The sequence below is a fragment of the Ailuropoda melanoleuca genome, chromosome 5, assembly GCF_002007445.2.
Source record: "Ailuropoda melanoleuca isolate Jingjing chromosome 5, ASM200744v2, whole genome shotgun sequence".
Classification (NCBI taxonomy): Eukaryota; Metazoa; Chordata; class Mammalia; order Carnivora; family Ursidae; genus Ailuropoda; species Ailuropoda melanoleuca.
In genome coordinates this window covers 8,754,833-8,780,900 of record NC_048222.1, presented here as the reverse complement: position 1 = coordinate 8,780,900, position 26,068 = coordinate 8,754,833, and the positions used below count along the sequence as shown (strand labels likewise).

Genomic DNA, 26,068 nt, shown 5'->3' with positions numbered 1-26,068 from the left:
TATTAGTAGCCTAACATTAGGTTCCCTCTAGATTTTATTGTGTACTGGAATGAAAATGCTGAATCATTCTATATTTGAGTATTTATGTATCTAATGTAATTTATTCCTCCGGCGCCTATCTAGTTAGCAAAACAAGCAAAAATTTGAATTATTAAGGGCTGAATAAAATATTTTCTTTCTGTTGTGGATCAAATTTTTTTTTTTTTTACTTTGCATTGAATAATCATATACTTTTCTTAAAAGGGCAAAAAATTTCAGCAGATCCATAGCTGGACTTGTACTCCAGGACATTGTAGGTTCTTACAGAATAAGTTTGGAAATAGAGCAAATGAATTAGCGTTTCCTCCTGCAGGGCCCTTGAAGGGAATAAAAAGGAGTTTTACTTTACCCTGTAAGAAGCAAACTCTAACTTAAAAATAGAAATAAGTGAGTTTGATAATTTATTGTTTGAGAGGCTAATTGACTTATTATGGGAAAGAAACGTATTGCTAACATTCAAAGAGGCTGCATTTGAACCCGGTCTAGTCTGATCACTTGTTCTACTTTGCTGGGCCTGTGTGGTTTCCTGGGACACAGAGATTTCAGTGCTAAAACAGGGAAAGTCCTGGGCGCACTTGGGATGAGTTGATCACTATCTCATTGGTCTGACCAGGGTACCAGCTCTTAGATTCTCAGGGGTTTGTCTGAGAATGTACACTGAAGTTCATCGATGTGCTGAGAGCTCCAAATATGATTTATTCTAAGCAGTTCCCATCTTAATGGTAATAATAGTATTTGCAAATATTCCAGGGTTTCTAATCACTCTCCTAATGAAAACATGGAATCAAAGGGAATACAGATGTGCATGCCCCATTGTGAGTCTCACGCAATGACGAGTTCTTACCTCAGGCAAATTCTACACTTGGGCTCAAGTCCAGACCCTTCCCATCTTCTTAGTGGCCTTGAACTGGAGTTTATCCTACACTTCGGATTCTACCACTCCTCAGTATGCTCTCTGTCTTTTACATTTGCTCTTGACCATGCTTTAAAAAAAGCATTTGATGGATTCCACAACCCTCTCTAGGTATCAATTTATCTCCTCTTTATCATCAAATTTCTTGACTACACTATTTGCTCTCTCCATCTCCTTACCTGAAGCTTACTTTTCAGCCCAATTCCAAGCAGGATTCATCTCTTCCGCTTTTTTTTTTTTTAAGATTTTATTTATTCATTTGACAGAGAGAAACAGCCAGCGAGAGAGGAAACACAAGCAGGGGGAGTGGGAGAGGAAGAAGCAGGCTCCTAGCGGAGGAGCCTGATGTGGGGCTCGATCCCAGACCGCTGGGATCACGCCCTGAGCCGAAGGCAGACGCTTAACGACTGCACCACCTAGGCGCTCCTCATCTCTTCCACTTTCTGAAACTTCTCTTGTTGAAGTCAATGTTGACTTTCTAATGTTATTGATCCAGGGGACCCATCTGGTTTTACCTTGCCTAAACTTTTACCAGCATTTGATTCTGTGGCTTCTCTTTGCTTCTCAGAGCTTTTTCTTACTGTGGCTTTCATCTACTACATTCACTTGGTCTCTTGGTTTTCTTCCTACCCCTCTGGCGATTTTTGTATTTGTTACCCCTTTCTCCTGTATTCGTTAATGCTCCCAAGGGGTTAGGATCTAAGTCCCCTTCACCTCAAACTTGAATTACTCTGTAGGTTATGCCATTCCAATCCATGGCTTCAATACCATAGATAAGCAAATGATTCCTAAATCAGGGTTTTCATATACCTCTTGTCAAAGAACCTACGAGATGTTTTCACTTGTACATCCCACTTTGAATTCAATGTGCTTAACTATGATCTTGGGGTTCTCTACCCAATTGCTCTAATCTGAAACATGGAAGTCAGCACTGAGTTCTTGAACTCCCAGATCGCCAACATCCTACTAATCCCCTAAGTCCTGTCAATTCTATTTCTTTTTTCTTTTTTAAAAAAGATTTATTTATGTATTTGAGAGAGAGAAAGAGAGAGAGAGAGAGAGAGAACAAGTGGAGGGGCAGAGGAAGGAGAGAAAATCCCAAGCAGACTCTGTGCTGAGTGTGGAGACCAATGTGGGGCTTGATCCCAGGACCCTAAAACTATGATCTGAGCCAAAATCCAGAGTTGGAGGCTCACCCAACTGTACCACCCAGGCACCCCAATTCTATTTCTTGATAATGGTGAAGCTGTTTACTATTATCCAACTGCATTGCAACTGCTAGTCTCACTTCTCACCTGGACTACTGAAGCAGATTCTTACCTAGAGGCACCTGTATTAAATTTTCCTTCTGTTCAACATATTTCTACATTGCAGTCAGGGTGATACTTAAAGATCTGTGGCTTACAAAAGCTTTCCATGGGTTTTTAGTTCAACCCTTAAGCTTACAAATTCCTTCTCAATCATCTGGTCTACCTTTTCATCCTAATCTCAAAGCAGTCGTCTTCAACTTTTCTATAATCCAGCCCCATTGAATTCTATAAATTCTTCAAATGCACCATACTTTTCTGCCCTCTGCCCTTTAAGCATGCAGTTTTCTCTGCCTTGAAACTCTTTTTTAGTATTTATTTCCTGACTCCTATTGATCCAGGTCTCAGCTTAAATGTCATTTCCGTTTAAGGAGGAGGTCTCTCTTCTCTCTGTGGACCAGTATCTTAACCCTTGCTTCGCAGTAGAATCACCTGGGGACATGTTAAAATATCGATGATCTGATTTAACTGTGCTGGGGTGGGGTGTGAATCAGAATCACCTAGAGGGCTTGTTAAAACTGGCAGGAGACTCTGATGCTGCTGGTATGAGGACCATACTTGGAAACCATTGCTCCAAATTAGAGTAGATTTGGGCTTCATTAAAGTGCTTCCGTAGTATCACTGCATCTCCTAGAGTGACCCTCATATGCTTATTATTATTACTTTCAGAAAATGGTCTTTTCCGCTGGGAAGGAAAGACAGTCTTCTCTTTGTGAAGCCAGGCACCCTGGCTTTCTTGGTTACCTTTGTATCCCTAGGATCTAGCACTCTGCCTGGCGCACAAGGATTTAGTCAATATTTGTTGAATGAATGAAAAGGCTATGTTTGAGTAAGAAGGTGGTATCTAGTCATCTAGGATTCAATTAAGGCAATAATAATATAGAGATGAAACTAAAGTTTGCCCCCTACTATCTATCTTTAACTTTTTTTCAAGTTTGCTTTTGGTTAAGTATTCATTCAAAATCTTATTGGAGGCTGAGCCTTGAAGTGTCTATATTCGAATTCTCCTTCTCATTGCTACCACTACCCTTAACATATGTAAGAAACAACAAGTGAATATAGTTTGGCTGACTGGGGTGCAAGACAATTCCATGAGAATGTGACACTTCAATGTCATGTGTACATGTGTGTGCTCACATGTTTGTATGTATGGGGATGTATATTTTAGAAATGTCTTAGATTAGAAGAGAATCAGAGAAGACCAGGAATTATGCATTAGGTAGAGCTCCATTGACAAAAAATGTAATTTTCTAGAATTGACCAAGCGGAGACTTTCTTCAGACCTAGTAGGGTTGTAGAAAAGATAAATTGGGGGGATGTTCTGGACTGGGTTAAAATCCTTTTATTGCCTGCACACTGTCTTGAATTTTCTACTACTTGAGTCTAAGACAAGCATAAATCATAATTTGTATTTATAAAATACCATATGCTAATTTACCATTTATTGAATATTTACTATAAGAAGCATAATCCTAGAAATGAAAGACACACTTTCTGCCCTCATTCACAGTTTAGTATGGGAGTAAGTCAATGCTTAAAATATGGTAGAGTAAGTGCTGTATATGTAAAGACTACCTTGGACTATCCAAGTCCCCCTCCCAGACAAATGGGGACCTGCTGTATGGAATTTCAGTAAGGGTATTAGCCTAGGAGTTGAGGGGGGGGAGGTTAATGTAGGTTATCTCCTTTTTTTTTTTTTTTTAAAATTTTTTATTTATTTATAAGACAGAGATAGAGACAGCCAGCGAGAGAGGGAACACAAGCAGGGGGAGTGGGAGGGGAAGAAGCAGGCTCATAGCAGAGGAGCCTGACGTGGGGCTCGATCCCACAATGCCGGGATCACGCCCTGAGCCGAAGGCAGACGCTTAACCGCTCTGCCACCCAGGCGCCCCTCCTTTTTTTTTTTTTTAAAGATTTTATTTATTTATTTGACAGAGACAGAGACAGCCAGCGAGAGAGGGAACACAAGCAGGAGGAGTGGGAGAGGAAGAAGCAGGCTCATAGCAGAGAAGCCTGATGTGGGGCTCGATCCCATAATGCCGGGATCACGCCCTGAGCCGAAGGCAGACGCTTAACCGCTGTGCCACCCAGGCGCCCCAATGTAGGTTATCTCTTATCTCTGGGTTATACCTAGGGGTCAGAGATGACTCCTTACTTGCAGACTTATTTAAAGAAATACCAGGTAAAGAGGTTTATTGGACTGTTCAATTCTTAGGGATTCATGCCTGAGATTCACAGAAACCATGAACACTAGAAAATGTGCAACATTTTATGTATGTATGTGAATCTTCAGAAGGGAGAGCTCATAGCTTTATCCTAGTCTCAAAGGGTCTATGATTTCCACAAGACTAGAACCATTTCTCTATGTGTCAGCTGATGGAGAAGATTAATCACGCCAAAGACATGATTCTTTCAGGGTGCCCAGCGGCTCCGTGGGTAAAGCATGGGCTCTGTGGGTAGAGCATCTCAGAGTCGTGAGTTCGAGCCCCCGCCAGGTGTAGAGATTACTTGGGAAAAAAAAAGTGATCTTGCAGTTAGATTTGCTACGGGGATTTTCCTAGGACTTTCCCCATAAATATAGAATTTATCTGTGATAGATGATACATTCAAAAGTATTTTATTTTATTATTTTTTAAAAAAATATTTTATTCATTCGACAGAGAGAGAGACAGCCAGCGAGAGAGGGAACACAAACAGGGGGAGTGGGAGAGGAAGAAGCAGGCTCCCAGCAGAGGAGCCCAACGCGGGGCTCGATTCCAGAACACTGGGATCACGCCCTGAGCCGAAGGCAGATGCTTAACGACTGAGCCACCCAGGCGCCCCTCAAAAGTATTTTAAAACGAAGCCACACTTTGCATTTACTAGAGTATCTCAGTAAAAAAACTTGGGTTGAATTATTTTATAAACCAAAAAGTTAAGGAAAACATTTTTCTGTATTCATAAGATTTTTAAAAAAAGATTTTATTTATTTATTTGAGCGAGAGAGTGAGAGCATAAGCAGGGGGAGTGGTAGAGGGGAGGAGAAGCAGGCTGCCTGCAGAGCAGGGAGCCCGATGCGGGACTCGATCCTAGGACCAGAGATCATGACCTGAGCTGAAGGCAGATGCCCAACCGACTGAGCCACCCAGGCACCCCTGTATTCATAAGTTTTATATATAACCTTCCTATTGAGATATCGGTGGTGATGCCATTACTGCCACCATGATTACTCCTCTAATGAATTATCACTAAGAGTTATCCTTTACTTTGTATTTACTATATGCCAGGGGCTCTAGAGATGTTTTTCTGATTTTCACAACTATACATGTCAGTGTATGCAATTATCTGCATTTCATAGGTGTGGACACCAAGGCCCAAAGAGGTTAGGAAGCTTACTCTAGATGAGACAGCTTGTATTCAGTAGAGCCAAGATTTGAACGCTGCATCGGCAGTTTCAAAGGCTATGTTCTTTTCATAACATGATGCTGACTTACTTTATGGTAATACAGTTTAATCAAGGTGTTTCTGGTTTTAAATAACTGAAATAAATTTGAACTAGCTTTAACAAAAAAGGTGAATTTGCTATAAGGACACAAGTGTCTTGAGGAACTCAAAGATAGGAATACAGGTGGCTTCTGGAAGGAACTGGAACTGAGAACTGGAAACCCATTATTCTTTTCTCTGACTCTTATCTTACCTCCTCTCACTCATCTCCTCTCACTTGGCCAATATGTTGTCATGTCAATGATTTTCCCCTTTGGAAGTACATCACATCATCATAATCCCTCCAATCTTATTCCTTGTTGCTTAATTGCCTTTACACACACACACACACACTCACACACACTCACATAGGAGTACACTCGCACATACTCACATAGGAATACACTTACAGTATCTACAGTATCAACTTTTGCCCTGGGCTATAGTAACAGCAACCCACTGACTCTCTTTGCCAGAATAAAGCAAATAAAACCCTTTCCCAACCTGTTGTCCTTACTATCTCTTTATGATAATGTTGAGAGCCCTTATCCCTATAGTCAATACTTACCCAGAAGTGGGTCTGTTTACTTTCATTGGGCAGAGTGGAAAGAAGAAATTCACCTAGGGCTCTTCGGAACAAATGGTCACCAACTCCTTTCTCAACTGAAGGAGCATCTAAGGAAGGAAGTCAAGCATCATCACCCAGTTACGTACATGTGTACTTTCTATATTCTTCTGCAGTGGTAGAGAAAGAAACTCAAGAAGAAAAATTTATTATTGCATTTTTTTGGTAGGTGGCCCAAACTTATGAATATTAGGTGTTTCAAAAATTTGTTTGCAAATCTGTTGTTTAGAACTTGGAACTCATTTTACTGTGGAAACAATATTACACTCGGTAGTTTAGGTTTCTAGCCCAACTGTAAATGATCATTTGGTTTACAATACAGCTGAAATGCTAATTATTACCTTGTACTTAACTTGCTCTTAAAATTGGAGTCTAGATTCTTTTGTGTCTAAAGGCCTGAATTTGGGCACCTGGGTGGCTCAGTTGGTTAAGCGTCTGCCTTTGGCTCAGGTCATGATCTCAGGGTCCTGGGATCAAGTCCAGTGTCAGGTCCCCTGCTCCTCGGGGAGTCTGCTTCTCCCTCTTGCCCCTTCTCCCACTCGTTCTCTCAATCTCTCTCTCAAATAAATAAATAAAATCTTTAAAAAAATAAAGCCCTGAATTCATTAGCTTTTTGAAGATGAATTTCCCTGAATGTGTCTAAAGTTCAATATTTTCTGGAACCTTCGTTTTCTCTCCCTCCTTCAGAGGAAGTACATCATATCACGGAGAAACCACGGAGGCATGCAGGTGAATGATAAGTGGTCTCCAGGTGTGGAAAGGTGCAGGCGTATGAGATGCCACAAAAGGAAGGGTAGTAAGATAGAGTAGAGAGTAGTGAGTTTGCTCTCCTTAGTGACTCCCCTAGGGAAGATGAGAAAGTCTGGAGAGGAGGACTGGGGAGGGAAGAATGCCTGGCTGCAACATTTGATAAATAGTTATTTTTATTAGTTATTCGATGCCTGTGTGTAAAATATTTATTAACTATTTTTTTTCTCACGTGCAGTTCTTTGAGTTGTTTTTTCCCCTCGATTAGCCTGCTGTAGATGAATAATGAGTTTTACAGCATTTCCCATTTGTTTAGCTGAATCCCTGAACTTACCTCTCCGGGGTGAGGCATCATGGCTGCACAGAAGTCCAGACAGGTAACGGGGAGGTGTGCACTGGCCTCTAATTGCATGGCTCTGTTGTGTAATCCCAACGTGCCTTCATGGAGATCCTGCAGAAGTGTTTTTAGTAGATGATTTCATCCCCTTTTCTGACTTGGACCCAGGCAACTTTACATTCTCAGCAAACAGATGGACAACAAGGTTGAAATAGGATCTTGTACCGAAATAGGTTTGAGTCATACACTTTGACTGTTCCCTCTTCCAGGAAACTTGCCTCTTCCTTCTTGCAGGAGGCCAATGCTGAGAATTCATGTACTCAGAGTTGTTGACTCTCTTCCCAATATATGTTTTCTGTTTGTGTTTTGGTTAAGATTTGGCTTCTGCTGAGATAAGGAATATTGTCTAGTTTGTTTTGGCAAAACACCTGGCCTTTTGCCCTATGTAGATGTTTAAAAACAGAATTAAAATGTTTTACATCAGCCTTCTATTTTTGGCCTCCTTATAAAAAGTTCCTCATGTGAGAACAAGGGGAGCTTAATTTCACCTATAAGTTTACTTTGGGAGGCAGGCATGCGCCGGCAGAATGTCACTTGACTTGGTTCTTGGGCTCCAGTCCACGTTGTGCCAGTCGCTGCCTGTCTGAGTGCAAGAAAGCTTGTTCGTTCTTCAGTGCTCAGTTTCCTCATCTGTAAAAGGGAAACGACCAAAGCAGCTGAAAGAGTGTGGTGAGTGGTCAAAGAGATGATGTTTGTGGGAACGTCAGACGCAGGAACATTGCTAGAATAACAGGTTTCGAGTCATTTTCAGAGGTTGGAAAGATGCTAGTTTGTAATGAGTGTGCAGTAATTCACTTACAGATTTATTGGTTCCAAGCCGAGAGTACTGTACTCAAGGCCTTTTACTCAGTCCTTTCAGGAAAGGGGTAACTAGTCTTCACTCCTTTGTCATTTTGGCCTCATTTGAATTTTTGAACGCAGCATAAAATAAAGCACCGTGTCATTCAGGGCATGGTGTAGACCACAGTGCCTGCCTCATGCTTATTTGCAACATTTATTGTTCTGTTTTCGGATGAGAGGCTGAAGTTGATGTGATTATCAAAGGAACATTTTGAGCGGCCTGAACTCCCCAACGGAAACAATTAGCCTGAACTGGGCAGGTGGCCAGTCAACTTTACTGTGTTCTTTTGAGCTCTGATTTCTGCCTCCTGGTCTCCAATTTTGGTAGCCAAAGGTAGGGACCGTGGCATCTATGTGGTCCCAGGCCTTGCAGGAATCTGTGTAACAAGAAAGGGTTGAAAAGATGGGAATTTTTGTGCTTGTTTTTTTGTTTCTCAGAATTTAAGTAACAACATCGAACTTTAGGGGACTCTGCCAAGTTTTGTCTCTTTTGGTCAAAGAGGATAGGATTTTGGATTGGTGAGGAGGAGCTCTTCAGTCTGGGTGTGCACATTTGGTCATAAGAAAGGAAGACAGGGGCGCCTGGGTGGCTCAGTCAGTGAAGCGTCTGCCTTCCACTCAGGTCGTGATCTCAGGGTCTTGGGATCGAGTCCCGCATCAGGCTCCTTGCTCAGCGGGGGGTCTGCTTCTCTCTCTGCACCTCACCCCACTCGTGTTCTCCCTCTCTCTCAAATAAGTAAATAAAATCTTTTAAAACATTTAAAAAAATCCAAAGTAACAAAATATTAAAAACATTAAAAAAAAAAAAAAAGGAAAGGAAGACAGATGCTTGACAGGGGCACCCTAACCAGTAGGATGGTCGAGGAGCCTTATGCCAAAGTTTGTATCATTTGTCTTGATTTGTTTTCTCTCCCCTTTACCCAGGGAGGGGAAGGAGTCTTCCTTCCTCACCCTGTTGCTCGGTTTGCGGGGCTAATGTCACACAGCTGAAGTAGTTATCTTCAGTCGCAGATGCTATCAGGGCAGTCATAAAAGCACCTTTTGGTCTTCAGATAAAATCTGGAAGTTTTAACATATTCCTAATGAGCCTCATTGGAATGAAGAAAGCCCTGGATATGAATAACGATGAGGAATAAAGTTAGAGGTGACTTTCCGTGAAGATCATTTGCTTTTAGTATAGCCTGAAAAAGTTTATAAAGGAGTAGTTTTCAAGTTTTTTTTCTTTTTTTTTTTTTTTAATGGCATGCCTAGGCTGGCGAAATTTTTTCTGCCATCAGCAAAGCTTATCTGCTATCCACCCCTCTCTGTTTGCTCATGCTGTTCCTTTAGCCCAGTGTCCTCTCTGTCAGCTTCCCACACTTCTGCCCAGGCTCTCCCCGTCCTGCAGGGCGGGGCTCGCCAAGCTGCTCCCTGGGGCCACGTGGCACCACACTGCCTGGCAGACGTGGCTCACTTTTCCTACACCACGTGAGGTGTTCTGTTGCATTCACTGTTGTATCGCCAGCACCTCAGAACAAACCTGGTAGGTAATAGGAACTCAATACATGTTTGTTGAAGGAGTGCCTTCATTCAGCGTAAGAGCACGGTACTCAGGGTAGGAGACTGGAGGAGGCCATCCATGGCGCCCTACAGGGGAAGGGGGAAGTGCAAGTGGAGAGGGTGTGTCACGTTGAGTGACATTTTGGGGCAGGAGGAGCTGTTCATGCGGTGGAGAAGGTGGGGAAGAATGGCATGGGTATGTATTGAACCAGAGGAATTTGTGAAGGAGAAATTTGAAGTGCCTGAAGATACTTTCGTATGGCTGGCACTGAGATGCGAAGTGAAAAGGGGGCAGAAGATGGATCTGAAAAGGTAGGCAGGTTGTATGCGACCTTGAATTTTGTGCCAAATAAAAAAATCGTTTAGGTGGGATTGGATCTCGTAAGGTCATTTGATTTGATGAGTCATTATTTAATTAATTTTATGTTGTGATTACTTCACAAGGAATGGGTGGGTCTGTGGGTCTGTGTTGGAAACAAAAATTTGCTGGAATCACAAACTAAGATCCTGGAAGTGTTAGGGGATTCTACATGACTTAGAGGTAAAAACATAGGAGTCATGGGGCGCCTGGGTGGCACAGCGGTTAAGCGTCTGCCTTCGGCTCAGGGCATGATCCCGGCGTTCTGGTGGAGCCCCACATCAGGCTCCTCCACTGGGAGCCTGTTTCTTCCTCTCCCATTCCCCCTGCTTGNTCTCCCACTCCCCCTGCTTGTGTTCCCTCTCTCGCTGGCTGTCTCTGTCTCTGTCAAATAAATAAATAAAATCTTTAAAAAAAAAACAAAAAAACCCCCATAGGAGTCATAATTTAACCCTAAATGGTCTATATCACGAGACAGCTTTATAGCCCAATCTCTATTTTATTTTATTTTATTTATTTATTTATTTATTTTTAAAGATTTTTATTTATTTATTCGACAGAGATAGAGACAGCCAGCGAGAGAGGGAACACNTCCCCCTGCTTGTGTTCCCTCTCTCGCTGGCTGTCTCTGTCTCTGTCAAATAAATAAATAAAATCTTTAAAAAAAAAACAAAAAAAACCCCATAGGAGTCATAATTTAACCCTAAATGGTCTATATCATGAGACAGCTTTATAGCCCAATCTCTATTTTAATGAGCCTTTTCTGGTATATCAGTTACTNCCACAATGCCGGGATCACGCCCTGAGCCGAAGGCAGACGCTTAACCGCTGTGCCACCCAGGCGCCCCCCAATCTCTATTTTAATGAGCCTTTTCTGGTATATCAGTTACTAAACATTTAAAAATGTGATTAAACTTAGATCTTCTTCCATAATGACTACTGCTGTGAAGATATGAGGTAACATATACAAAATACTTAGTACTAAGTACCTTGCCTGGCACACAGTAGGTGCTCCACGGTATAATCTGTTTCTTCCCCCAACTGGCCAGACCTGAGGAAGCTTCTACTTTATGAACTTCTAGGAGAAACTGTAAAAAACAAAAACAAAAACAAAAACACAACACCCCGTCTCCAAGTGTGTATTTGTTGAAATATCTGCTAATTCTTCGGTAAGAGTTTGGAATTTCCTTGGTGATTTTAAACAAGATTTCCTCTATTAAATGTGCTCATTGTGTGAGTCTTAGATCACCAGGGCTGATCTGATGTGAGCCCAGACTCTTCAAAGCCTTGGTGGGACTACCTGTTTTAGCAGTTGCTTACATTTAAAAATAGTTCTAACCCCCGGCACCTCAAGGTTTCAGTGATTCATGCTGAGGCGCTCTTGACGTGCAAGAATATGTTTTGCTCTTGGATTTGTAGGTGGGCAACAGGTTTACCTGTTGTCTAGCGGTGCCTATGAATGCCGTGGAGGAATTGAGATACCAGGTTGGAAAGTGAAAACTTGAACTATGCGTTTGTTGGGTACCATCCAGGAGTATTGCATGCCTTTGGTTTGTTCTGATTAAATTACATGGTGATACAATCATCTGGCTGTTAAAATAATTAATTGTCTTGTTTTCTACTTAGAAGTATAATGGTTCCAGTTTTGCAAGTCCGAATGCTTTTGCAGTGGGACACTGGGGCACAGCCATTGTTCCTGGGACTGAGACTTTAGGTGAGCAGGGCAGCTCACCAGGTCACATCAGGGAGCATGTAGTTCTTTGGAGATATGAGATTTTCCAAACCCCAATTACTAGAAGTAATAGAAATTATTAGCCCACCTGGACAAAAAACAAAGCAAAACCATACCAAATATAAACAGTGGAGATTTTTAAGATCCCATTTCCTAATTATATATTCGAGTTAAGTTGGAAATCAATAATAAAAATACGACCTCCCAACATATCACGTGAAACTAAGAAATGCTCTCTCAGATAAACCTTTGATCAAAGAGTAAATTGAAAAGCAATGGTATATTCTTTAGAAAGCAGTAAAAATTATACTTTGTACCCCAATTTTTAGGGCATAGTATATACCCAAAACTTTACTCAAAGGAAAACTTAAAACAGTAAATATATATAATAAGCATATTATATATATTTTATTCATGAAGAAAAGTTTAATAGAACACCTGCTTCCCTCAAAAAGAAAAAAAAAGGTACAGATAAAGTTAGAATTAATGGAATAGGGGGGAAAAAAGCAGAAAGGCTAAATAAGACAAAAAATTGGGAAAAGTAAAAATATTCAAGATTAAGATTGAGGAAACAGGCACAACCACAGAAGCAGGAGAGTCCAAGAGAATTATAAGAAATATACATGAAAACTATAAAACACTATAGAAACACATTTCAAAATATAGAAGAAACAGATAATTTGTAATTAAAATGCAGATGGCCAATATGGACTCATCTAGAAGATTCAAACAGATCAATAGAAGTCTGTGCCTGTTGTCCTGTCCCATTTGGCGTTGGTTCTGGACTTCATGATTTTAACATGCACTGAAATAAGATGGGATAGTGATTCTCTGCCTTATCATATCAGGTTGTGCTGTGGTCTCTAGTAGTGTGTGTGATGTGTGTGTTGTGAAGGTTTTTACTTGGGGTGCCTGGGTGGCTCAGTCGTCAAACGTCTGCCTTCGGCTCGGGTCATGATCCCAGGGTCCAGGGATCGAGCCCAGCATCGGGTTCTCTGCTCAGCGGGAAGCCTGCTTCTCCTTCTCCCACTCCGCCTGCTTGTGTTTACTCTCTTGCTGTATCTCTCTCTGTCAAATAAATAAAATCTTTAAAAAAAAAAAGGTTTTTACTTTAACACGTGCTTAACCCTGTATTCCTCCCCCATTCTCTCCAAATGCAAGTTAGCTTGCACCCCCCCCTTTAAGGGACAGTATGTAGATTGCTGGCTAATAACATGAAACACGTTCCTATGTTGGTGGCTGAAGACCACTCACTCATCCCAGGCCTGCTGGTCCAGGCTGGAGAGGTACTCAGTGCTGCGAGTCCTGCCCACAGGTATACCAGACGGTTATACCATCCCCACGACACCTGATCCCTGTGTCCCTGTGGCCTACAGAAAGCACGAAGCTGCCAGGCTGACTTCAGTGGGAAATGTGGGAAGTCTGAATGTTCTTGGTGCAGTGGTTTTGTCATTTTTGTGTGGTGTAAATCAATAACAATTTAATTGTTTAATAACTTAAAATGTACTTGGGAATAATCCCCCTTTGCAGAAAATGAGCTAAAGAGGTGCAAAGTGTCATGAAAAATTGAGTACTGAATTTCTGTTTCTAAGGAAGATGGTGATGAGGGGCACCTGGGTGGCTCAGTCCGTTAAGCGTCTGCCTTGGGCTCATCCTGGGATCAAGCCCATTATTGGGCACTCTGCTCAGCAGGGAGTCTGCTTCTCCCTCTTTCCCCTCCCCCTGCTCCTTCTCTCTTTCTCTCTTGCTCACTCTGTCTCTCTCAAATAAATAAATAAAATCTTAAAAAAAAAAAAGATGTGTAATTCACACATCTACTGAAGCAACATCCATGGCTACTTTAAAAGTTTGTAATTATTTTAAGAATGCTTTGTCCAAAGATCATGATTTAACACCTGCAGTGGCAGAAGGTGCCATTAAATTTTAATTCTGTGAAGCATGACTTTTCATTTAGATCAAGTGGCTCTTCTAAATCTGTTCCATGCATTTTCAACTTTAAGTTTGCTTATGCACACATAAAAAGGGAAGTTATCACTATTGATCTTTTGGTTCCATTAGCAGATGAGTTAACACACAGATTATGCTAGTTTCATTTGAATGTTACTAGATGCTTCAAAAAGAAAATCAATTAAATTTTTTACCTGAATGGTGTAATTATTTTCATATAATTCAGAAAAGTTTTTAGAAAAATCAATCCCCTGAAGTTTAAACATTTAATATTACTGTGATTTCTATTATAAATTTGTTTTAAAAGTTTACCATCAAAAAATGAAATTTATATATGTAAATATATATTTATAAAATATATAAATATATTATAAAATATATAATATAATTATATATAAAGTATATAAAATACATAAATATATATTTTTTTAAAGAAAGGGAGAGGGGAGGGGCAGAGGTCAAGCGAAAATCTTAAGCAGACTCCATGCCTAGCATGGAGCCCAACGTGGGGCTTGATCTCAAGACCTCAAGATCATGAACTGAGCTGAAATCAAGAGTCCCACGCTTAACTGACTGAGCCACCCAGGAGCCCCTGAAATTTATATTTTTTACAGCTTTATTGAGATGAAATTTACGTACCAGAAGCTTTACCCATTTTAAGTGCATAGTTGGAAGACTTTCAGTAAACTTGTGCAATCGTACAAACATCACGGCCATTCAGTTTTGGAACACTTCCAGTCACCCCCTGCGGAAGCTGCCTGGTGCCCCTTTGGAGTCAACCCTCACATTCACATCCAGCCCCTGGCAAGTGCTGAAAATGATTTCTTTCTCAGTGAGAACACAAATAAGGATTTTGGTGGGGCACAATGTCCAAGTATACACAATGGAACTACTAGAATAAGAAATCTGTGGAACAAATAATATCTTTAAAAAAAAAGGAATGATCTTATCAGGGCGCCTGGGTGGTTCAGTTGGTTAAGTGGCTGCCTTTGATCTCAGGGTCCTGGAATAGAGCCCCTCATTGGGCTCCCTGCTCAGTGGAGAGTCTATCTTCTTCCTCTCCCTCTGCCCCTCCCCCCTGCTTGTGCTCCCTCACTCTTTCTCTCAAAATAAATAAATAAAATCTTAAAAAAAAAAAAAAGAAATCCATGGAACAGAAATGTGCATATACAATTGCACGTAGAAGTCATTGTTTCTTTCAAACAAATTGCAATGAAAAAAGAAATAACAGCCAAATTTTACAAATATTTTTCTACATACACTAAGTTGGTGAACTGCAACATTTCTGTGATAAAGCTGATGTTGAATATGAAAAGTCCTTTGGCATGCAGCATGTGTTTTCTGTCCTTGCAGCTCATTATCAATCAGATTTTACAAATATTTTGAGTCTTTGAAGAACTGCTTTGTAAATCAGTGCTAATCTATAGTATTGACTTTTTTTTTCTCTCAAAGGAGTCCTCTAAATTTGTTTGAGATCAGTTAGAAAATTTTAATCAAAGTATTAGTTAATGGAGCAAGCAGGGTTTTGAATTTTTACAAATTGCAATTACGGAAAACAAAGCTTACAAACAGGAAAGCACTAGAATTTATCCTTATGAGGTAGGGATTGAACAATGTAAGTGATAAGAATTCAAATACAGTATGCAAGGTTTAATTTTGAAATTTTTTGTTGTACTTAGAATATCTAGACTTGAGGGAAGATTCTTTTGATAGAAATACTATTTTTAGTAGGATACATTTGGGTTTTGCTCAAGAATTCAAAATAGATTGAATTTTAGAAGGTCTATGATTTCAAGGTATGTAACTTTGATGAAACAGTAAAAAGAATCATAAATAGAATTCATTTGATGAATATTTTGTAAAAATATTTCTCCAAGAAAGGTGTTAAAAACAAAAAAATACAGTGTCTTTTAAAATACTTTGGCTTGAATATTTACATTTCTCAATATAAAAATAAAAATTAAGAATACACTCCATGTAGTAGAATTTTCTCTGAGCTTACCAGGTATTTGAGCACCGAAGAGAAAGCATCTCTCAATTAAAAATATTATGGTCTACAGAAAATAGTCTATTGAAGGGTTCAATAATTTCACATGTATTAACTATGAAATGTACCTTTGAAGAACAGTGCAGGAATTTTTATAAAAAAATAGAAAACAAGATTATATTGAAAATATAACATCTTTCATAAAAATAGCAATGACTCAGTGTTAGTAACAAACTTATTAAGTACTTGAATATGCACCAAGAAAAATTTCCCTTGCCATATTTTTAATATTAAAATAAAGCAATATAAAAAAGTTTAAAATTGTTTTAATGAATACAAACGTGTTTTATTTATTTACGTTTTATTTCTGAAAACAATTTTTGAATTGAACCATTCTATTTACCAATATATTTGTCCACAGACCAACTATTTTGTCAACCACTATATATTTTTAAAGTTATTTCATTTTAATTGTTTATTAGCATCTTCTTTCATTCTCAGAGTGCCCTGGGATTTTATGGTCATTCTGTCTTTACGAGTCAGATAATTAGGGGCGTCTGGGTGGCTCAGTTGGTTAAGCATCTGCTCTGATCGTGATCCCAGGGTTCTGGGATGGAGTCCCCGTTGGATTGGGCTCCCTGCCCAATGGGAAGTCGGCTTCTCCCTCTGCCCCCCGCCTTGTGATCGCGTGTGTGTGCATGTGCTCTTGCCCTCTCTCAAATAAATAAAATCTTAAAAAGAGTCAGATAATTAAACTGTTATTTAAACTTTTTCAGCTCATAGAAAAAGGTAAGTATTTCCCCAATTCACTTTATGAAGCCAGCATACCTTTAATACCAGTATAAGACAATACAATATGGTCAAGAAGGTATGGTTGCAGGATATAAATTTGGTTCAATATGAGAAAATACAGCCACTGAATCCATTATATCAAAAATTTAAAAGAAAAGTAACATGGTCATATTAGTAGTTGCTGAGAAAACATTTAGTAGAGTTCAGTAGTACTCCTAATAAAACTTGTAAGGAGGAATAGAAGGAAACTAGACATAATAAAGACTATCTGTGAAAAACTAACAACAGCTTTATTTTATATGGTGAAGTACTAAAACCAATTAAATAAGGATCTAGATTAGAATGCCTATGACCAGCATTTTTATTTATCATTGTCTTTAATGTTATAGGAAATGCAATAAAACAACAAATTATATTGCTGATCTATTTACTGGAATGGAAGAGATTTAAAAAAACATTTTCTTGTTGCTGAGAGGACTGTGTATACACCCTCTAAACGTGAGACCAGATTAGAAAGAGAATAGCCACTCTAGTAGAATTAATAAACTATTTGGGGAGATGGCTGGATGTGAGAAATTGAAAGCTTATCTCTAAGCAATGAGTTCTAAGAAATGGAGGCATTATTCCCTTAAATAATAAAACCATAAAAATATACGTAATATATAAATTTCCCACAGTTCAAAAATAGAATAGCTGCATAGGCTTTTAAAAATTGCGTAAAATGATCATAAAGTTTTATATTGATAAATACCCTATTGAAAGCTAAGAAAAGTATGAAATAGAGGAATATTATAAAGCCACCATAATCAAGACAGTATTGGCCTAGCAACTGACAAATAGACCCTTGGATCAGAGTAGATTCAGAAATAGATTATTCAGGTTGTTGGGAAACCTTCTTAATCAAGACTGGAAACCCTAGATTAATATCTAAAATACATAAAGAACTCTTCAAGTCATCACCAAAACAAAAACCAAACCAANACAAAAAAAAAAAAAAAAAAAAAAAAGAAACCAAAACCCAAAACCCAATGTCCGATTAAAAAAATGGGCAGAGGACCTGAGTAGACATTTTTCCAAAGAAGACATACAGATGGCCAACAGACACTTGGAAAGATTCTCAACATCACTCATCATCAGGGAAATGCAAATCAAAACCACAATGAGGTCTCATTTCACACCAGTCAGAATAGCTAGTATCAAAAGACAAGAAATAACAAGTGTTGGTGAGGATGTGGAGAAAAGGGAACCCTTGTGCATTGTTGGTGGGATTGTGAATTGGGGCTGCCACTATGGAAAATAGTATGGCGGTTCCTTAAACAATTAAAAACCGAGCTACCATATGTTGTAGCAATTCCACTTTTGGGTATTTATCTGAAGAAAATAAAAATACTCATTTGAAAAGATGTGCACCCCTATGTTTATTACAGCATTATTTACAATAGCTAATATACAGAAGCAACCTAAGTGTCATTCGATAGATGAGTGGAGAGAGAAAAGGTGGTATAGATGCAATGGAATATTGCTCAGTCATAAGAAAGGACAAGATCTTGCCATTTGCAACAACATGGATGGATCTAGAGAGCATAATGCTAAGTGAAATAAGTCAGACAGTGAAAGACAAATACCATATGATTTCACTTATATGTGAAACCTAAAAAACAACAAATGAACAATAAAAAAAAAACACAGAATCTTAAATACGGAGAACAAACTGGTGGTTGCCAGAGAGAAGGGGGGAAGGTGGGTATGGGCAAAGTAGGTGAGAGGATTAAGAGCTACAGACTTCCAGTTATGAAGTCAATACATCATAGGGATGAACAGTACAGCATAGGGAACTTAGTCAATAATACTGTAATAACATCGTGGGGTGACTGAGGGTAACTGGACTTATTGTGGTCATTCTGTAACGTATATAATTGTCAAATTGCTCTGTTGTACAGCTGAAAGTAAGATATGTCAACTGCACTTCAATGAAAAAAAAAAAAAGACTGGAAACCCAGGAACTGTATAAGAAAAGAGGCATATCTGAATATGCGTAATCAAAAACACTTTGTAGGAGTAGTAACAAAATAAACCAGACATCAGCTTTGTTTGGAAAAAGTGTTTGTAAAATATATTTCAGGCAAAGTGTTAATATCTACAATTTAAAAAGGGTTCTTACAAATGGACGGGAAAAATATCAACTATTCTAAAGCAAAATGGACAAAGAATATGAATAATTTGCAGAGCTGAGATAAATGGTGTGTGTGTGAGTGTGTGCACACACGCGTCCACATACATGGTGTGCTTAAATGAGCACAGAGCAAAATGCTTAACAAGACACCATAGGCTGTTAATTTTAGCACATGGTGAGTGAGGGGCTGATGTGGGAAGTGAAAAACATGCTATGACACACTTCTGACAGACTAGTGAGGAAGATAGACCAGTAATTTGAGTGCTCCCTAAGTGCCATAGTTGAGGAATAAAGAGAAAACTGAATGAGAAGAGGAAGGAAAGACCTATGCATCTTAATAGAGAGGATTCTGGGCAGTAAATTATTTTCTTCACTACTGGCCTTACAGGATTGTTAATTACTTGGAAGTAGTGGCGCAGTGACTTCCAGGAGATGAGAGGAGTTAAGTGGGTCAGGCATAATATGGAAAAGGGCACTTTGCAAAGACATGTCACGTAACCGCAATTCTTGCTTAAACTCATCTTCATATATTTCCTAATCCAGGATTGCTCTCTAGACGCCAAGGGGAATGAGAAGGATCCACTTAAGGAACACTGATTTGTAAGAAGGATCTCTCAGATTCCATTCTGTTGGCGATGCAAACATCGTTGCCCAGAGTCTGTGGTTTTTGCTGCAATTGTTAATACGTAGCAAGGTCCTTGAGACCCTCTGCCTGAGGACTATACCGTGGCATGTGCTGGGGAAGGTCTGGAGGACTTTTAGGGGTAAGGTGAGGGTGTGGAAAGGAAATAGGCTTCCCAAGTGTACGGGAGATTTTCCTGTTGCACGACACAGAAGAGGATCCCTCCCTCTCAAGGTACCTGTATTTCTCAATCTAGCTTCTATCTAGCTGTGCCTTCCACGCCCTTCATTTGGTTTCTTTGATCTGTTGCAGATGATAGTATTTGTTCTATCTGGCTTTTGGTTTCACTGGCGACTTTTAAGATTCATTATCTTGTAGGAAGAGGAAAGAGGGCAACCAATTGGCAGTGTCTGGGATGATGACATACGGGAACATTGTTCGGGGATTTTTTTTTCATTGGTTGTCTGATACGCAGGAATTTGGAGGGGATGTTAATATTAGTAGAAGGATTAATGCAATCTTTGCAAATAAAAAGATTCTGAAGACTATTTCTTTGGACTTTGTAGAGGAGAATCTTTTTTTTTTTTTAAGATTTTATTTATTTATTTGAGAGAGCATAAATGGGGGGGCGGGGAGAGGGACAAGTGACTCCCCGCTGAGCAGGGAGCAAGGACATGGGTCTCCATCCCGACCCTGAGATCATGACCTGAGCGGAAGTCAGATGCTTAACTGACTGAGCCACTGAGGCACCCCTCTAGTGGAGAATCTGAAGTCAGGGCTAATGCAGTCATTTCTTTCTGCAGTTAGGTGATGGACAAGAATGCTGAATCCCATTTTCTCATTGGCCCATAATCCCGGCTTGCTAGTGGTGTTATATGTGGGATATCCAGAGTCTTGAACAACTGAATCCTTTGGAGCCTTGCCCTCTGGTTAAGCTCTCCATCTCGAATCACGATGGGTCCTCAGGTGGCATAGTGGCAATGACAGTTTGAGATTATTCAGGTCTAGTTTTTCTTGTTGGGGCTCAGCTGGTTTTGACTTGCTCTGGGAGATGTTCAGATGCTCTTGTACGGTTGAAATAGAGCCAAATGACTTGTCTCCAGCTTTTTGAAACCTTTTGTTATTGAGGTAATTGGATGACTGTCATGTCATCCCGAGTGTGTCTCAGGAATAGTTTCTATCACGTTAGTTTGGTGGTGTTCTTCAGTCTTATTTTGTATTGTGTCTTACTCTTAGTTCAATGCTTCATACGCTCAATGACTGTTGACTGAATGTATACATGCACACCATTAGGTGTGCATGAAAATGCAAATGAAGTTACAACTGTTTGGAAAGGAGAAATGGCCAAGTTGGCAGTGCCAGAATACTGTGACCTTTGCCTTACATCTTTTCCTGTGGACAGAATTGCACTCTGTTGCAGAAGCTGGTTTCCCAATACTGGTGTTCTTTCGTCTGATTTTTTGAAACTGCGAGCACATCTTTTTCTTTAATTCAGGTTTCAGGGCAGGATGTAATTAAAATGTCACATCTAAGGTACATCTTACTAATTTACCTACTGAAGCATATTGGAAGAGTAATTTCAACTGCCTAAGAATGAATCTTTATTTTTTAAAAAAAAGATTTTATTTATTTCTTTGAGAGTGAGCAAGAGAACACAAGAAGGGGGAGGGGCAGAGGGAGAGGGAGAAGTGGACTCCCTGCCGAGCAGGGAGCCTGAAGCTGGGCTCCACCCTGGGACTCCAGGATCAGGACCTGAGCCAAAGGCAGACACTTAACTGAGCCACCCAGACGCCCCTTAATTTTTTTTTTTTATATTAGAATAGTTTTGAAAAGAAGAAATTCCACTTGATTCTCTGCTTATGTAGGATCTCTGCATTTTATAACATATATCTATTATATACTACATATAGGATAGCATGTATTATAATGTAGTATCTTACACATACCTGTTGAGAAAGCTAGTAAGTCAATTTCTATATTTATTTTTGGGCTCCTATGTAGGGAAAACTTTGAGTATGCTTTGGATTTATTTTGGTTGTGCTTTTCTATGACTTTAGGTATATCACAAGTTAATAGAATCCCTGTTACAGTTTGGATTACTTACTGTTAATGTGAAGATTTTGTTTGCCTTTTCTTTCGGAAGGTCTATAATTCAGATTAGGGAACGATTCTCTATTATGAATATCAGCATGACTACAGTCTCAGGTGGATAGTTCGTAATATCATGTGTGTTATTGCTCAGGAAAAATGCTGTTATAGATTGTAGTTGGCTGGATTTTACTTCTCAGTCTGAGATATCAAATGTTACACTTATTTTTGCAGTCTAAAAGAAGCAGTTCCTTCCTCGGCTTCTTTGAGGGCTCCCCTTTACCTACGCTTTAAATACTGGGGTTCCTTTGGGTTCTCTTTTCTTTTCTTTTTTTTTTTTTTTTCTCTAAATAGGCTCCACACCCAGCATGGAGTCCAACACAGGGCTTGAACTCATGACCCCGAGATCAAGATCTACGCTGAGATCAAAAGTCAGATGCTTAACTGACTGAGCCACCCAGGAGCCCCTTCTTTTTTCTGATTCCTTTCTTTTCATTTCCCATTTCCCTCCTTCAATGAATAACAGTGACCGAGTTCTTACTGTGTATCAGGACTAGGCCATGCTGTACAGCTGAGCAGGGTGTGTACTGCACAATTCCAGGAGGTGACATTCACTGACCCACCCCAAAGACTTGGGTAGGCACTGTGCTAGCTACTTCACAAACCCCTTGTTTACCCCCATAACAACCTATGAGATGAATATCATCATTCCTATTTCATAGACAAGAAAACCGAGTTTTGGGTATGTTAAAAGTTGTTTAAGGTTACGCAGTAATGAGTGGGCAACAGAGTTTGTATGGGTCCCAAAGCCTTTGCTTCTCTCTACAGCATTCTACCTTTTGTGGGTGATCTCAGCTCTTGGTGAGCTCATCCATGACCACCACTTAATGACGCTGATTCCTAAAGGACTCTCCACCTCAGATCTCTCTGATGATGGAAGACAAGTCTTCCAGTGTGTTCCAGAGGCACCTCAGATTCTAAAGGATTCAAATTGAATCATCACTTTCCACATGACTGCTCCTCCTCTATTCCCACTCTCAGCTCGTGGCACACGCAGCCTGGGCTCCTCTCTCTCCCTCACCCCCACATCCAATCAGATACTAGGTCCCATCCCTTCTGTTTCTCAAATCTCTCTCCACTTGTCCCCTTCCGTTCTAGGCCAGTTGTCCCTACATGGGTTCAGGTCCTCATTCTTGATTCTGAATGTACCAGCTAGGTGCTTGCCCTGGCTGTTGCCTCGGGCTCGCTCACCTCTCTCCACCTTGCCCACGTGGCTGCTTGAAGACTCAGCTTCAAGTCACTTTCACAGGGAAGCCTTTCTTGATGGTTCTCACCAACCGCTTTCCTTTAGCTGAATTGCTCTTCTCTGTGTTCCCACAGAGCATTGCATTTATCATTTCACTCCTCATAGTACCCTGATCATTGATTTTCTTGTCGGACTCCTTCCCTAGACTAAGAGCTCTGAGGACAGGAATCCCATGCAATTTATCTTCGTCTTTCTAGCATCTAACAGCTTCTCTGGGATGAGATCAATAAATGCTCCAGGGGCACCTGGGTGGCTCAGTCGGTTAAATGTCTGCCTTTGGCTCGGGTCATGATCCTTGGGTCTGGGGATTGAGCCCCACGTCAGGCTCCCTACTCAGCGGAGAGTCTCCTTCTCCCTCTCCCTCTGGCTCCCACCCAACCCTCCGCTCTTGCTTTCTCTCAAATACTAAATAAAATCTTAACAAAAAAGCTCAAGAGAATGAATGAATGCACACTGTGGACACACTAGGCAGGTCTGAAAGAGTTTTGATGAGTATAGCTTTGTCATATAGTTTGAAATGAGAAACCATGATCCCTCTAGCTTTATTCTTTCTTAAGACCGCTTTGGCTATGGGGGGTCTTCTGTGCTTCCATACCAAATTTTAGGATTGTAAGTTCTATTACTATGAACATTGCCATTGGAATTTTGATAGGATTGCATCGAATCTGTAGATGGCTCTGGGTCGTATGCACATTCTAACAATGTTCATTCTTCCAGTCTGTGAGCACAGAACATCTTTCCATTCCTTGTGCCTTCAAGTTTCTTTCGTCAGTACCTTATAGTTCCAGCGTACAGGCTTTTGCCTCCTTGGTTAAACTTATTCCTAGGTATTTTATTTTGGATCTGAAAGAGTTGTTCACATACTACTATAGTGTTTTACGTGTTTACTTTGTCCTATTAAAATTTTCGTGTAATTTCTATTAACTTGCGTAGTGAAAATAATCGGTGCTGATGTTATCTAGCCATACAGTTTTTCTCCTTTCTCCCTGCCATTTGCAACAGCAAACAGCAGGATCGTGGCCTAACATATGTTTTCGCAGCAGCTTCTTCCCTTATCCTGTTGACAAAAGATTATAACTTAATTGCATGATAATTTAAAATGTGGATTCTGAGTTGAACTTTGGTCTAAGGCGCCAAAGTTGTGTATTGACAATAGTGAATAAACTAACCTCTTAGAAGGTGGCTTTGTTTACTTTTCCTGATTCTATCAACAGCGGCCACTACATTAGGAAAATACCTTGAGGTTAATTATCTTATTTATTTTTATTTATTTGTTTTATTTTTTAAAAAAAGATTTTATTTGAGAGAGAGACTAAGAGAGAGCATGAGCTGGGTGAGGGGCAGAGGGAGAAGCAGACTCCCTGCTAAGCAGGGAGCCCAACACGGGTTGATCCCAGAGGGTTAACCGACTGAGCCACCCAGGCGCCCCAAGGTTGATTATTTTAGAACCTAAGCTACTGCTAAATTTGAAGCTAGACTCCTTAGGGGTGGTTATTAACATGTACCTTTTCACCTAACACGGTTCAGGTCTCATTCCCGCTCTGCCCCTATCTGGTTCCAGCCAACCACTTAAATCTCCCTGGACATCAGGTTTCTTTTCTTTAAAATTAGGCATTTGGACTAAACTAGCCAGAATGACTTTTCAGTCTCAAATGTCCTCTGATTCTATTACTCTGGGTCCCTCCCTACTGTGTGTTCTCGGTCTTATTATCCTTGCCTGTCTTCCCTTCCTGCCCCCCACCCCCCACTAATGGATTGGTCCAGGCCTGTCCTACCATCATGCATGCTGTGTTTTTCAAGCCCTTGGCTTTGACCTGGAGTTTTTCCTGACCATGGAGGGCTGAGAAGCAGCAGACTTGTGTTGTCTGGAATGGTGCCCACTGACCCTACTTCACCGGCATGCTCAGATCCCCTCCACAAAGGACGAGTGAGCCCCTTCCTTTCAGGAAAAACATTCCTGACTGCTTTTGCAAAAGCAGAGTGAGGTTGTAGGGCAGGCGCCGGAGGAGTCCTGTGTCAGAGCAGTGACATTCCTAAATTGCCAGGGTTCAACAGATTTGGGACTGTGATGGTGACCTGGGGAGGGGGCGGCCACCAATGGGGGGAGTGAGTTGGTTTTATCATCTGTGGGTTTTTTTTTTTTAAGATTATTTATTTATTTATTTATTTGACAGAGAGAGAGAGAGAGAGCCAGCGAGAGAGGGAACACGAGCAGGGGGCATGGGAGAGGAAGAAGCAGGCTCCCAGCAGAGGAGTCCAATGCGGGGCTCCATCCCAGGACCCCGGGATCACGCCCTGAGTCAAAGGCAGACACTTAACGACTGAGCCACCCAGGTGTCATCCGTTTTGAACATCACACAAATGAAGTGTCCAAGGTTTTGGAGTGAGGAAGGCACATCCCAGCATACCCTACAGCTTCTGGATTATCGTGTGACCTTTTCTTTAACTGAGTCCAACCTGCTAGGTTACAGTGGGTTCCCACATACATTTGTTGAGAAAGCACTTCAAGCAAAATCATTGTGTCATCAAGGTGTGCCTTTATTTGAGGAGGTAGAGGAAGGCTGTCCTGCTTTGATTTGCCTGCGTTCTAATTTTGTCAGTAGACGCAAAACGACAAATCAGGTTCAAGGTGTTTCTGATGACACGCGCCTGGAAGTGTTTCTGTCAAAACAGTGCTCTGCCCAGGTGGGAAGGTAGGTCGGGGCTTCTCAGAAGTGAAAGCGGGAGATTGAAAGAGCTAGGAGGGAGGGAGAGGAGAGGTGTCCTAGCGGGACACGTGCAGACAAGCAAGGAGCCTTGAAGGCCTAGAGGTGCAATGTCCCGGTCCGGGCAGGATGAAGGGCACTGAGGGCTGCCGCCGGACACCCTGCCCCGGATTTCGGGGACAGCCGTCCCAGAAGGGCGACAGGGAGATCCCGAGCGGTGGCGCGGGCGCAGGAGGGCCGGGGAGGGGGCGGGCGCGCTGCTGCCCGGGGCTCGGACAGGGTTAAAAGACCATCACCTGCCGTGGAAGTGCGACCCAGATGGGAAGTAGGAAGTGCCGCGCCGGAGCTTCCTGTATAAACAGACGCGCGGCTCCCCGCGCCGCTGCTGGCGAGCTGCACCCCACGCTCCGCGGGGCTCGGGGCGACGCGGCCGCTCCCCGGGGCCGCCTCCGCCTCCTCCTCCCCCCTTTCCTCCTCCCCCTGCCGCCC

At 41.0% G+C, this 26,068-nt stretch overlaps 1 protein-coding gene across 2 annotated transcripts in view; it reads left to right on the top strand.

Moving 5' to 3' along the window:
• RNF144B (ring finger protein 144B) overlaps positions 1–26,068 on the top strand; it is a 183,318-nt gene that overhangs the window by 81,422 nt on the left and 75,828 nt on the right. Inside the window, exon 1 of one of the 2 annotated variants that reach the window (XM_019802519.2) lies at positions 25,445–25,567. The exons of the other annotated variant lie outside the window; for it this stretch is intronic. Coding sequence (XP_019658078.1) covers positions 25,513–25,567 — 55 coding nt within the window. The 5' untranslated portion in view covers positions 25,445–25,512. Of the gene's footprint in view, positions 1–25,444; positions 25,568–26,068 lie in introns of those variants that run through there. 2 annotated transcript variants of the gene reach the window in all.